General features: G+C 42.1%; 1 protein-coding gene across 4 annotated transcripts in view; it reads left to right on the top strand.

Annotated features, from left to right (window-relative positions):
* Window positions 1–14463, top strand: part of LRRC49 (leucine rich repeat containing 49) — a 334326-nt gene that overhangs the window by 105403 nt on the left and 214460 nt on the right. For all 4 annotated transcript variants that reach the window (XM_069765877.1, XM_069765876.1, XM_069765878.1 and 1 more), the window contains 3 exons: window positions 408–519; window positions 3896–4099; window positions 8390–8456. In XM_069765877.1, the coding sequence (XP_069621978.1) occupies window positions 3978–4099; window positions 8390–8456 (189 nt within the window). In that variant the 5' untranslated portion in view covers window positions 408–519; window positions 3896–3977. The remainder of the gene's footprint in view (window positions 1–407; window positions 520–3895; window positions 4100–8389; window positions 8457–14463) is intronic.

A 14463-nucleotide genomic window follows, 5' to 3' on the forward strand; every position in this document is an offset into this window, starting at 1 on the left:
CCCATTATAGCCAGTGTGAAGAGTGCACGCACCCATTATAGCCAGTGTGCAGAGTGCATGCACCCATTGTAGGCAGCGTGCAGAGTGCACGCACCCATTATAGCCAGTGTGCAGAGTGCACGCACCCCTTATGGCCAGTGTGCAGAGTGCCAGTGTACGCACCCATTATAGCCAGTGTGCAGAGTGCATGTGGCCCATTTTCCACACGGACAAATTGTATGCATGTAAAGTTTCCGGTCCAGACTACTGCATATAAATGGTGGCAGCTCCTGCGCTCATCTGATTTTGGGATGACCAGATGAAGCCAGTCACATCCAAAAATTGCAGATATAACTGGCCTGAATTATAGTACAACTATCTGAACCTGGCCCTACATTTGTCTTAATGCTGTATTTTTTTTTCTTCAGTGAACCATTTTCATTGTTTGAACACACTATTGAGGTCAGAACTTGGATGTCCAGTTGTGCATCGCTCTGCCGAGGAGAAAGCAGTCAGCCCAGACAAGCTTAATTTAGAAAGGTAAGCAACAAGCAATGGCTGAATGTGTCACAGGTTTACCGCAACAGAGAGGAGCCAAAAGAACGCACTGTCTGATTTCTCCTACTCCTGCAACTGATTAGAAGCACTTCACCTTAATTTTAAACCGTGCAGGACAATAGTCCATAAGAGACGGTAAAACCAGGGCCGGCGTCAGCACCCGGTCAAGTGCTGGGGCCCTGAGCTGGTGGGGGACCTATTCGCCGTCAGGGACACCGGCGCACTATGGGGACCCCGGTACCTGTGCCAGTGTCGGCGAGTGGGCCCCACCCCACTTGCTCAGGGCCCCGACACTTGCGATATTTACCTCTCACTGTTCCTCCGCTGTGGCATCTTCCGCATCCTCTGACTGTGATATTCCGGTCAGAGGGTGCGATGACGTGACATCTGTGCGCCCTCTGCCTGAAAAGTCACAGCCCATAGAGCCAGAATATGCTGAAGAGTCCGGAACAGAGCAGTGGCCAGTGAGTAGAGGTGAGTATTTCAATTTTTTTTATATGTTTGGAGCAATATATTGGACCAATTATATATGGAGCAATATATGGGTCCCATCATATACTGTATGGAGCAATATAGGAGGCCCAGCATATACTATATGGAACATTATATGGGGCTCATTATACTGTATGGAGCATTATATGGAGCTCATTATACTGTATGGAGCATTATATGTGTCTCAATATTCTGTATGGAACACTGTTGTGTCCTTATTACTGTATGGAACAATAAATGGGGCTCATTATTCTGTATGGTGCATGATATGGGGTCCATTATTCTGTAGTATTCTGTATGGAGCAATATATGGGGCTCATTATTCTGTATGAAGCATTATGTTGTGCCCATAATACTGTATGGAACAATATATGGGGCTCATTATCCTGTATGGAGCATTATGTATTCTGTATGGACACCTATGTGATGCCAATAATACTGTATGGAAGACTATACTTGACGCTTTTTGAGCTATTGTAGAATTTACAATAGATGTCACTCATGTAATGTAAGAAGTAAGTGAAATATTTGGCATTGTACTATACCTATATTTCTCTGCCGTATCTGTGCATCATGAATTATGGTATGTGTTAAAGGGGCCCACCGGGACTCTATCCCCCGGTGCCCACGAAAACCTGGAGACAGCCCTGGGTACAGCTTTGCGAAATTTGGCTAATACAGGAGAGCTGTTTTCAATCATTTTCAGGTTTCATATAAGCTATAATATCTATTCATCTGGTCTATGCTTATGTTTTGTTATCTAATATTACAGGCAAGGTTTTACTACCAGAAATTTGTTGCTTATATATGTGAAACATGTCTGCAGCATGTGTATGACATTTATTACATCTCATCAATTTTCCAGATGCAAAAATCTGCTGTTGATCTTACCTGTCAAATCTGCCAGTGAAATCCACAGCAAGTCAGACACAGGTGAATTTACCTTGAAGCTAAATACACACAGGGCAGAATTTCTAATGCAAGTTTTTTGCCGGAATTTTCGGTAGCTGGAAGTCCTTTGCAAATTAAGCTGCACTGAACGATTATTGTGAATGAGTATTCTTGAAGGGGCTGTCCTCTACTACACTTCTCGTTCCCCATGTTTCCCCCCACATTCCGGCCGTTGAGAAGGGGTTGTCTGAGTAGTGGGACAACCTCGTTAAGAAAACTCGTTTACAATAATCATTCCGTGTAAATGCAGCTAATTTGCTGACAAATTTGCTGCAAAAAATTGTATTAGAAATTCTGCCCTTTAAGGTGAAGTCACATGGGTCTGATTTGCTGTGGATTTTACCAGCGGATTTGTACAGGTAAGATCAGCAGCAGATTTTGGTGTCTGGCAATTGCATGAAGTTTCACAAATGTAATACGTATACTATTGACATGTTCTACAAAGGAAAACAAACTGTTTCTGGTAGGAAAGTTTTGCCACTAGGTAGAATGGTGGACAATCCCTCGCTCATTTCATGATCATTTGTAAGAATCTCTAATCGGCTAGAGCTTTATGTATTTATCTTCTTTTTTGCTTTTGTGTCATTTCCTCTTTTTGTACCTTTTGTATGTTAAATGTAAAATTTAATATCTTTGCTCCTTGCTGTTCTAATCGTACCCACAACCCCATAGAGGGAAAGTATAGCTAAGCTGTGTTTGGTGCCAAAAAGCTTGTTATTTAGGTTTATTAGCGTTACCCAGGTTAGATGTCTCGATGGCCTAGCAGAATGGCAAGTGGTGGCACCAGGAATTGTCATGTGGAGGTGTGGGCTGGCTATGGGGGGCACTTGTTGGCCTATTGTGACAGGTGAGTGGCTGAGTGAGTGTGAGACACGGAGTACCCCTATACAGTCTCACCCAAGGTGTGCAGTGAGCCGGCCATGTTTGACCCCAGATGTGCTATGTGTGCATTTATCCCTAGCATTCAGCTTTTTACAATAATGAGCTCTGTGCTTGGCTGTCTATTCAAGCTCCTCTTGGCCAAGGTTGTCTGGTGGTGGTGGGTATTGGGGAACTCTGGATCTATCTTCTAATGATAATGATTGGTGGACTGGTACACCTATCTTGCCATTAGGTGAAACATTTTTCAAAGGGAAACCTTTCTATATGAATTGTACTATTGATAGTGACTAGTGATGAGCGAACGTACTTGGATAAGGTGTTATCTGCGCATGCTCGTGTACTGAGTGTCTTTAGTGTGCTCAAAAAATGTGTTTGCGTCCCTGCAGTTGCATTTCTCATGGCTGTTAGGCCGGGATCACAAATGCGAGAAATACGGCCGAGTCTCGCATGTTAATACCCGGCATTGCGGCCGTCACTCAGGAGTGGAGCGTGCGGCTGCATGTCTTGCTATGCGCCACATGCTCCACTCCTGAGTGACCGCAGCAAAATCGGGTATTAACATGCGAGGCTGAGCCATATTTCTCGCATGTGTGATCCCGGCCTTAGATGGCCGCAGCACATGCAAGGATAGCCTGTTTGTTAGGGAATCCCTTACATGTGTTGCCGCTGTCTAACAGCCGTGAGACGTGCAGCCGCGGGGACTCAAATATATTATTCGAGCACATCGAAGACACTCTGCATCCGATCATGTTCGCCCATCACTAATAGTTATTAATTGCAATGGGTAATATCCTTGACAAATCTGGATGAGCTGAAAAGATGAGCCAGTATATGTATAGTTTTGTAAAACTGCATAAATAAAATCCACAACAAAAAGTGAAGCATTGTATAAACTTGGCCTAAAGGTTGCGTATTAGTGAGCTCCATAAGGAGCAATGGAGTGGCATTGTTGGAATTAATAGTAAAAGTTTAATTTTTATTTTTTTAAACCATTATCTTAATTTTTTTGCTATTTTTATGTATTTTTTTAAAGGCAAAACTTCACAGTCTTCCCTATAATAGAAGGTGAAGAGCAGCTCCGGCTGTTATATCTACAGCATAACTCTATTACAAGAATGCAGAATCTTTCAAGCCTTCAACGTTTAATATTCCTAGATCTGTACGATAACCAGATGGCAGAAATAAGCGGCCTTTCCTCTCTGAGATCTCTACGTGTGCTAATGCTTGGGAAAAACAGGTATGTGCTTCCAATAATTCACTCCTACAGATCAGGAGGAGAGCGACCATTGCCTTTATATGTACCATACTTTGACTACAGGGAATTGCATCACTTAAACTATTACATGCATGTTTTTTTCCGACTGTAGACATTTATAGATTATTATTATTATTATTATTATTATTATTATTATTCATACATGCAGTCATTACTATGGGAGCCATCTGCAGCTGGATGTAGGCAGTTGCTATAAGCCTGATTGGGAGAAAGACTGTCCATATGGTCAGGGCAAGGACGTACTTTGTCAGACATCTTTATGTTTGTATTAGTCTTTGTAAAGACATAGGGGAGTGATTTATCAAAGCTTTTTTGCCAGATTTCTGGCAAGAAAGGCTTTGGAAACGTACATTTTTGTGTGTGTCACGACAAAACATTTTGAGAATCCCTGAGATATGTTGAATCAGAATTATAATGTTTTGCTTGACCAGGAAGGTGAAAACAGGATCAGGGCTGAAGGGGTTAAAAAATAAATCAAATTCATCTGACCATGTAGGCCAGTTCATTATGGCATTTGTGACAAATTTTTGCATGGTTTTTCCTTTTTTTAAGGCTGCTTTTTGTTTTATGCCATATTCTTTGATGTTACGCTTATTTTGATGTATATTCATATTTTTTTAAAATCCAGATATTTGTGGCCAGTTCATATTTTTGGCTCAAATATAGTTAATTCACTCCTCCCTTCACCCAGTTTTTTTTTTCGTTCTTTTTTTTTTTTTTTTTGGTGCAACAGAAATTTTTTGCACAAATTTTGAAGTTGTGTGCAAACTTTTAGTGGATCATACAAATTTTTGCTTTGAGACTTCGTTCCCTTGATGAATATTTGGTGAGGTTTTGATTTCTGCATCTGTTGGCTAAAAGGGAACCTGTCATGTAAGATGACGCTATTAACCTGCAGATATGGGGTTAATCTGCAGGTTAATAGCGTTCTGACACCATGCTGTGTCGGCACTGAGAGCCCCGCTGCTGGGAGTAAATGTTCTTTATTCCTCCTGACAGACTGACTTTTTCAGTATAAAAAAGGGGGAGAAGCCAGCGCTGCTTATGATCAGAACTCAATACATAAAGTGCATATGCCCATATTAATTTCGTAACTGTATTTCAAAATGAGACATTTAGCAAACAATTGATCAATTCTTTGAGCCACCCCGCCACACCAAGGCATTCTCAAATTGGGCAGTCCTACCCTACATTTTTTATATTCGCTGTGCCATTACGGCCTCCTAAATGTATTAAAAGCAAGACCATATTAAATGCAAACTGTACCTGAAGCGTTTCTGAATCACTCCCATGGCGCCAGAAAGGGTACGCGCAGATAAAGGTGGCAGATAAAGGTGGACCAGGTCTGGATATAGATATTTCAGGTCCAACCTCCACACTGCCTAACCAGCACCACAGGTGAAGGGTGAGACAGGCCCAGACACAGGTGCACATTCAAACAGCGCCTAGGGCAGGGCAGGGCTGCTGTATATGTGTACAGCAGCCTATCAATCACAATGAACACAGAAAGAATGGCGTGCCTAACCCAGCGTGCACTGCAACAGTGGTGGTCACCCACAAACCAATGTCAAAATAAAAAAGGGGGAGAAGCCAGCGCTGCTTATGGTCAGAATGCAATACATAAAGTGCATATGCCCATATTAATTTCTAGCTGTATTTCAAAATTAGACATTTAGCAAACAATTGATCAATTCTTTGAGCCACCCCGCCACGTCAAGGCATTCTCAAATGGGGCAGTCCTATTCTACTGCGCTTGCATAACAGTGTGGTCTTTAAAAGAAAAAAAAAATTAACTTCAGAGAAATGGCGGTGGCGAATTGGCAGTAGCATCTATCGCTTGCCAATACCTGCTACTGCGCTTGCTCCGCCGTCATTTTGCTGGAGCACATTTTATTTTTTTTATCATCTATCGGCAAGCAAAGCTCTCAATCTGTGCAAGCGCCGCCCACCAGTGTTATGACTTGTGAGCCTGGCACCAAATCAGCGCTGGTGTTACTGTCGCTACCTTAGGACAAATTTAACATTAAGATGAAGTGAGAGAGCAGCCGCAGCCCTGACTTCTTCTTAGGGTATGTTCGCACAGGGCGTTTTTGCTGCGTTTTTTTATGCTAATTTTCAGCTGCTTTTTACAGTACCAGCAAAGCCTATGAGATTTCAGAAATCTCATGCACACACATTGGTTTTTTCTGTGATCAGTATTTTGTGCTTTGCTGCGTTTTTTGGACACAGAGCATGTCACTTCTTTCAGCGTTTTTGCTGTGTTTTTTCAGCCATTGACTTGAATGGGTGCTGAAAAAAACACAGCAAAAATGCAACTATCATTATTTGCTGCGTTTTTGCTGCTGAAAATCCAAGGACATTAGCATGCACAAAGAGAAAAAAACACACCAAAAAAACGCACCAAAAAACGCACCAAAAATGCACCTGAGCCTGCATTTTTGACCCAGCTTCTTTCTTGCCAAAGATGATCAGGTTTTGCTGCAGAAAGAAAAAGCAGCAAAAACGCTCTGTGTGAACTTACCCTTACTGTTCAATTTGTCCTAAATTGGGAACAATGACGCCAGAGCTGATTGGACGCAGGGCTCACATGTCATGACAGCCACACGAGAGCCCCGGGAACGTGAGTGCCGACCCCGCTGGTACGATGCCAGTACGGGAGGCGAGTAAAACCTTTTTTGTTTTATCGGAGCCAAGCATGGGATATTAGAAGTGGTAAAAGGCAGATAAAAGTGAGACAAAAATGAACAGTACTTTTGGTCAAAATTCAGGAACCAGCGGACACCACTATGAAGAATTTGGCACTAAGAAAGGCAATGGATACCGCAAGACAAAAGAAAAGTCACTTAAAGAAAAAAGCAAGTGATGAACCTGGCGCTTAGTTTTTAGGCATTTCTATGTTTTTGCTAAATTCATTTTTTTTAGTCCAAGTCATATTTTAGGTGTTCTTAACAATTTGACCCTGGTTTTCATTATCCAGATCGTTTTTTGGCTAATTCATTATTTGAGACCTTTTGAGAAGTTTTTTTTTCTCAATTGTACTCCAGTGCCTGCGCTTATCAGTTTTTGGACCGCTGCAAACTCAAAAAGCTTTAAAATGTTGTGCGTTATGGATTAATGCTACATTTTACTCAAAAAATAATATCTTTGCATGTGCTCCAATTGACTCAAACTTCTTACAAAAAAAGCAAAAATGAAAATACAAGAAAAAAAAAATAGCTTTAAAAATTGTAAATAATAAATCATTACCATAATAGTGTTTTTTCCTAGTTTGTGTTGTTGTTTTTTTAAAAACAGATTGCACCAGAATTATGGCACATTTGTCTGGGGAAAATTTACTTTATTTATTTTTATTAAAGAGTAACCATCATTTTAATTTTTAGTAATAAATCAATAGTACACATGAAAAACAGCTAATTTGTAACATATCTTATAAGAGAAATCCGCTTCTTTGTCCTCCAGGACTGATTATTCATTTTCAAAATTCTCAATTCCTGAGTACAATCTGTATTCAATTAAGAGAGACTGTTACATTACTGAGATAGTAAGCGGCAGTTGGTGCTCATAAGATTCAATAGAGAGGGGCGGAGCTAGAGGCAAACTCCTCCTCTTCATAGAATCTTATGAGCACCAACTGCCATTTACTATCTCAGTAATGTAACAGTCTCTCTTAATTGAATACAGATTGTACTCAGGAATTGAGAATTTTGAAAATGAATAATCAGTCCTGGAGGACAAAGAAGCGGATTCCTTTTACAAAAATGGCCAACTTTGTTTTATGTGTACTATTGATTTTTAAACTAACATTAAAAAGGAAGGTTACTCTTTAAATTCATGTATTAATATAACATTTGGGGCTAAAAAATCATCATTGCAACTGGTTTTCACTAAAACACCTACACCACTTTGCTTTCACAGACTTTGTTTTCCTGCAAATTCAACTTTTGATGTAGTCTGTGGTCATAAATCTTCTGACAGGAGCTCCGAAAGACTGATGAGCTACAAACTCCCTGTCAGACTAAACTGCAAAAATGATTTTTGGCCCCAGTTATATGAATCTAAGTTAGAAAAAAATACAGCTCCGATATTAGCCCCAGAATATTAGTGATGAGCCCTGCACAGGTCTGCAGACTGTAATACATGGAAACGTGTATATTAATACTGGCTACTCTTCTTAAAATGTAAAAAATGTAGGACCAAACCAGTTCATGCATGAAAAATATTTTATCATTTTCTTGTTTTGCTCTCTCGTAGAATACAGAAAATCTCAAACCTGGAAAACCTTAAAAGTCTTGATGTTTTAGATCTCCATGGTAATCAGGTAATTGTCCCAAATATCTATATACATGGAGATAAGAAGTGCCTGAGATACATTGTAGCATTACTGACAATCTACATAATATGCATAGACATAAGTGTTATGAATAGTAGAATATCCATCACTAGTGCTAAACTTGGTTTGCACATGTGTAAATGCAATCTGTAAGCAACATTTCACCCCCGCCAAACTATTTATATGCACATGTAACTCTTTCAAAGACCAGTCCAGCAGTACCTTTATATTGAGATGCAAATGAGGCTGAAGAGCTATATGTAGATCTGATGCCTCTGTCACTCCAGCTCTATTGCTCGCCCACCGTCGCCTCTTCCTGCTTGTCTAATGGCTCCTTTGCCTTCAGTTAGTCAGTATAGAGGCTGTCAGTCAAGCAGTAAGAGGCGGGGCTAGACTGGGAATAAAACTGGGGTGGCAGAGGCTTCAGATCTACCATAAACCTTCAGCCTCATTTGCATATTAATTCAAATGCTGATTTCTCACTAATGGAGAGACAGACTTTATAGGTAAAGGTATTGCTGGACTTGTCTGTTGAAGATCTACATACTCACTCGTAAGTAGTTTGAGGGGGTGAATTCCTGCTGATAGATTACCTTTAAAGGGAACATTGAGTCAAAATTGATTTCTATTCTGTCATAGACTCTTTATGAGGACTGATTGTGTGTGATCTCAGACAACTCTGATTTCCAGAGCGAAACATTTTGTGTATGTATTTGTCACTGTTCAGAGATTGTTACCTGCAACCTACATTAATTTGAATACATTTGTTTGTCTGGATCCCAAAATAGCAATGGAGAATCCTCAGCGCTGCAGTGCGCATGATGTAAGGACTCATAAGTCTGTAGTCACATACAGTAGCTTAAGACTGGACATCCCCTTTAAGTTACTTCCTTCCAAAACCTCTGGATACTTCTATTGGACCTTCACTACAGGAGCAAGTTTAGTACATAGACCAGAATATTCCAAATTTGTCACCCAGCTAGTCAATCAATAATAAACTATAAAATATTGCAGTGGAACATGTAAAGAATTTTTGTGGGTGACACTGTGGATTTGTTATTAAAAGGTGAAAGTAGTGCACGTATAATATGCAATAATAAACTACTAAAGATGTAACCTTAAAACTAATAAATAAAGTGTAAAAAATGTGCAAGATGCCACCCAATAGGCTGCTTGAATGTTTCGTGGCCTATAAGAGGCCGTCATAAAAATAACTATAAATGTCTATAAGGTGATAAAAATATTATAATTGTGGACTAAATATGCAGATGAAAACACCCAGCATATCAGTGTGTTAGGCCAGATATTTTGTAAAAAGTAATCTATGGCTTCAATATAGAAAACCTGATAAATTTTCTACTCAACAGACATATCCCTCCCTACTGTTGTGGGCGGTATGCTTTATTTAGTGGGTCCTATGTGAATATTAGCGTGGCTAAGTCCTAAATATTATCTAAAAAGGTGAATATAATAGACACCCCATCAGGGACTAACACGTGCTGATAGTTGTAGTGCTGAATAAAAGTGACTTAAAAGTGTCTTTTACTGAAAATTACAGATTAACTATGTTAAAAATGCACCCATTATGTATATAACAGATGGTATGTCTATGGATTAGCATGTATGCTCTAAAGGAGTATATACAGCAGATACCGGAGTCTATATGTAAAATACTTATGAAATTTAGTCCTATACATTTTAAGGACATAGAACCAATTCACAAAGTAACATATACAGTTTGCCTGCTCATACATACATAGTCCATATATGTCAATTATAGTCTTTTTTTAAAGTCCACCACAAGTTCATCATTATTGTACCAATAGGATGACAGTCCACAGGATTTAGCATGATTGTTCGGTAGTGTAGTCAATCCTTTTCAAAGGGCTCCTCCCCAGGAAAAAATAGATTCTTGACTGACTCCTCCTTTGACCCGCTTGGGCAGAAACCTCAAAGTGGAAAGTAGGACCATATAGATAGAACATGTATATCTAAAATAAAAAATTAGAACTAAAACCGACATAAAAACATGCACTAGACTTAAATTAAATAAGAACTAGTAGCAGCCCCCTACCGTACTACTTACTTAAAGATGTAAAATATGTTTATTATAAGAAGGCCCCAAACCCAAAACTTTCATTCAGGCCTTGTGGGGCTATGGTCCCTAGTCTATATATCTACTGACATTACTTTTTAGCCAGCCTCTTCCCTAAATCTCCTCTCCTAGGTCCCAAGTCTACCATATCAAACCCTTTGATGGAGAGCAATCTAGAATTGCACTGATGGAGCCTCTTAAAGTGCCTGGGTAGGGTTTTGAGAGTGGTGTCATCAATTACTGTTTTGTTTTTTTCTATGTCCAAACAAAGTTCTCGTACCCTAACTTTTAACTCCCGACTCGTCATGCCGATGTAAATTTTTTACATGGGCATTTGGTGTAGTAAATCACTCCTTTCGTACCGCAAGTGATATGGGCCCTGATGTCAAAGTTCCTAGTGTTATTGAAATTGTTGAAGGAATATCCCCTCTTCATATTGGCACACCCCTTACACATACCACAGGGAAAAAAATCCCAATCATGTTGCTTGTTTTTTGTGCCTCATTATCCTCTTTGGATCGTATGTACTGTGTGTGAGGAATTACTAGCACAGGGACGCATGCGCAGTAACGCTTCAATAGGAAACAGCTGATTCACATCCTGCCAGGTAATCCCTCACAGGAAATCAACACCGCAGAACTCGCTATTTATACCGGCATGCCCCCTGCCCTGACACGCCTCCCGAAGAAGCAGTGCGAAGCGTACGTCGGGGCAGAGGGACGCGGAAAGGATTCCACGTGGCTGCATATTAGGTAGTTTAACAGCTTCATTATTATCACAGTTTGAGCTCAACAGTGCACTACTTAACACATACTGTTATAGGGGGAAGAATTCAGAGTTGCTTGTCACTGTAGAAATACCAAGGAGGTTTACATGTGGCATTTACCATTACCCCATGCTAATGAAAGACTTGTAGCATAAACATTAGTGATATATTTACTATAGTTCAGACAACCTTAGTTTGGAATACCCAATGGAAATGAAGTCCCTCATTATAGGACCTAGTACCTGTTTTTAATGTTATTTTTTGTTTTTATAAGGTTCATTAATAAAAGTTTACATTTTATCAAGTACTATTTGGGGATCTTTTTTTTTACCGTTCATTGGTCACCATTAGTGATAAGCTGTTAAACATAATAGTACATAACCCACAATGTGATGGGAAACAATACTTTGGGCAGTTAATTGTGAATATATGAGAAAATGTAATAGAAAGATTATAAACTAGGAAAAATCAAGAAGTACAAAATGTTCACCAAAACGATGTACAATGAATCAAAATTGATGTGATAGGAAGTGGGGACAATAAAATATGTTTTCAACTTGCCCTTATTCTGTACATTCTTGCACAAGGGTCTCTCCCACACTATCGCACGTAACTTCAAGCACCCCCTCTATCCGGCAGTATCATTCTGTGCCCAGTTTAGCACTTCATTAATCTCTCCAACCCCAAGGCCAGTATATCCGCATCAAGATCTGCTCTTCTGTGAGGACTTAAAACATGCCTGAAACTGGCGATGAAATGCTGTGGGAGAAAATTGCCTTCTCCTCCTTGTGGTATCAGAAATGAGCTGATCCAATTCTTCGCCGAATAATCGGCCGCTCTGATAGAGCAGAGCAGTAAGAGACTTCATCCAAGAACGCATTAATCAGATAGTTACCTGCTAGGGCGACCTGATTCGAAATCTCGGTCACCTCTGATGGCAGATCCATCCTTATCCTGTTGAGCTCTCCTCAAAGACTCTGATCAGGATATGCCTTGGCCACCCAAGGCGCCGCAAAAGAAGGCAAGAGGGTTGAGCCTGAAGCCTCAAATACTGAACGTGCCAGGCCTTCTATAAGTCGATCGGTTGGATCCCTAATAGAAGAACCATTAGGAATGGATAATAACGTCTTTAGAAGCCAAACGAGATACGGGAAAGTCTATCGAAGGGGATTCCACCCACTTCCTATGGAAATCCTGGGCGAAACGATATCTGCATTTAGAGCCCTCTGCCCCGAGAACGCCTATCCGGCCGCTCCCAGAGACGCTGTACTAAATCCTCAAACTCATGATGAGAACAAAAAAAAAAAAACTCTATGGGGCTGCTTAAAAGACACCTTATGACCGGAAGCCAAGGTGGATACGTCCTCTACCTCCAGGTTTTGGTTGACGGCTTCAATGAGGCTGTCTACTGACTCCTAGTAATCAGGCGCCTCTAAGTTGAGGGACCCTTCAGAATCGTACTCCGAACCATGTTCACTAATCTCCGCTGGCGAGGGTGAACGAGAGACGGAACTCAAGGATGAAGATGCACCCGACGGACCGGGAGATGCGGCGTGGGTTCGTTTCCCCCACGTCTGCCTAGTGAGAGAGTGGCCCCTGCAGGCCGGAGGCTCCTGTGAATCGGAGGACCTCTCCAGGACAGGCGAACTGCTGCCCCTGGAACCAGATGTGGTCTGAAGGGACTCGATTGCCTTTGTTAGGGACGCCATAGATTGTGACAAAGACAAAGCCCATTCTGGGCTCCTGACACACTGGGCTAAGTCGCAGGGGAGGGCTCCTGAGTGCACTGGGAACCGCAGGCCTCACAGAGACGATTACTCTGGGCAAGCGGAAAAGCGGACCAACAGGCCACACATGTGGCTTATACGAAACCGTATGAGACTTGGTCCTTCTAGACATGCTGGACCTGCTGCTGTTATAATCAGAATTTGTATAAGTTGAAGGAATATATCTTGCAGCTGCCAGGCTGGGGGGAGTAGCACTTACCCCAGTCCTGTGTCTCCGGCTGTCCTGTGGAACCGTCACAGGAGGAAGTATCAGTGAAGTCCCATATAAAAAATGCGCCCAATTGGTTGACGGTCCCGCTGGAAATGGTAGAGTTTCGACTCGCGGCCTATCGGAGGTTGAAGCCGGGGGCTAAATTTTTCCACGACATCCGCCCGAGGATGAGGGGGCAGAGCCACTGGAAGATGATGTGGCTAAAAGGGGCGGGACTTCCTCCTGTGGCCTAACCGCGCCAGAAGCCGGGGACTAAATTATCTGAGGCCCGCCCGAGTATGGAGGGGGTGGACCCGGAAGAGGGAGACAGGAACGGGATCTCGGCCCGCGGCCTGGTGTCACCAGCCGCAGGGAACTCCCAGCACCTGCCCGAGAACACGGGCACGGGGCTGGAGCGAGGCTTCCCATCTTGAATGGCAGGGGAAAACTGCGCCGCAGCAGGAGCCCTCCCAGCCCCCCACCTCGCATGGCTCCAGAGATTAAGGTTAGAGGGGGGCTGTATAAAGGACGGTGCAGGCACCCTAGCTCTATCTTCCCTTCAGGGGATGAGGAGAGGGACCGTCCGCCGCCTTCCATCACCGTTGTCTGAGCATTGGTGATGCAGTTGGGGCCGCACGGACTGTCCATATGCGCCTGTACAGCCTAGGGTTTCGTTACCTTAGGGTGGTCAGGGCTGAGTCCGGCATATTGTCCCACATTGCCGGAGAGGATACATGGAGGCGACACTCCACGTGCTCGCCCGTTGTTGGTTTGGGGAGATCGGACCCATTCAAAAGGGTTCGTCACCCCAGTCTTGTCTTCCATGGTGAAAAAGAAAAGAAAAAAAAAACGGGAGGTCTGGAAACCAGACCTGTGCCTCCTAAGACACTAAGCATGAACTGGTTAGCTGAGAGCCAGCAGGAAGGTGTATACTGCTGGGGAGGAGCTAACTTTTATTTTGTATCACTTAGTGTCAGCCTCCTTTTGGCAGCAGCATACACCCACGGTCTGTGTTCCCCAATGAGGCGAAGGAGAAATAAATTAACTTTTTGATATTCTAATTTTGTGAGATGCACCTGTATATGTTGCCACCACGTTTCAGAGTATGGAAATTGTGCTGTAGAGACCTTGGTGATGGAAGAAGCAGAAAAGGCCAC

This window comes from Ranitomeya imitator, chromosome 4 (genome assembly GCF_032444005.1).
Source record: "Ranitomeya imitator isolate aRanImi1 chromosome 4, aRanImi1.pri, whole genome shotgun sequence".
In the NCBI taxonomy this organism is placed as follows: domain Eukaryota; kingdom Metazoa; phylum Chordata; class Amphibia; order Anura; family Dendrobatidae; genus Ranitomeya; species Ranitomeya imitator.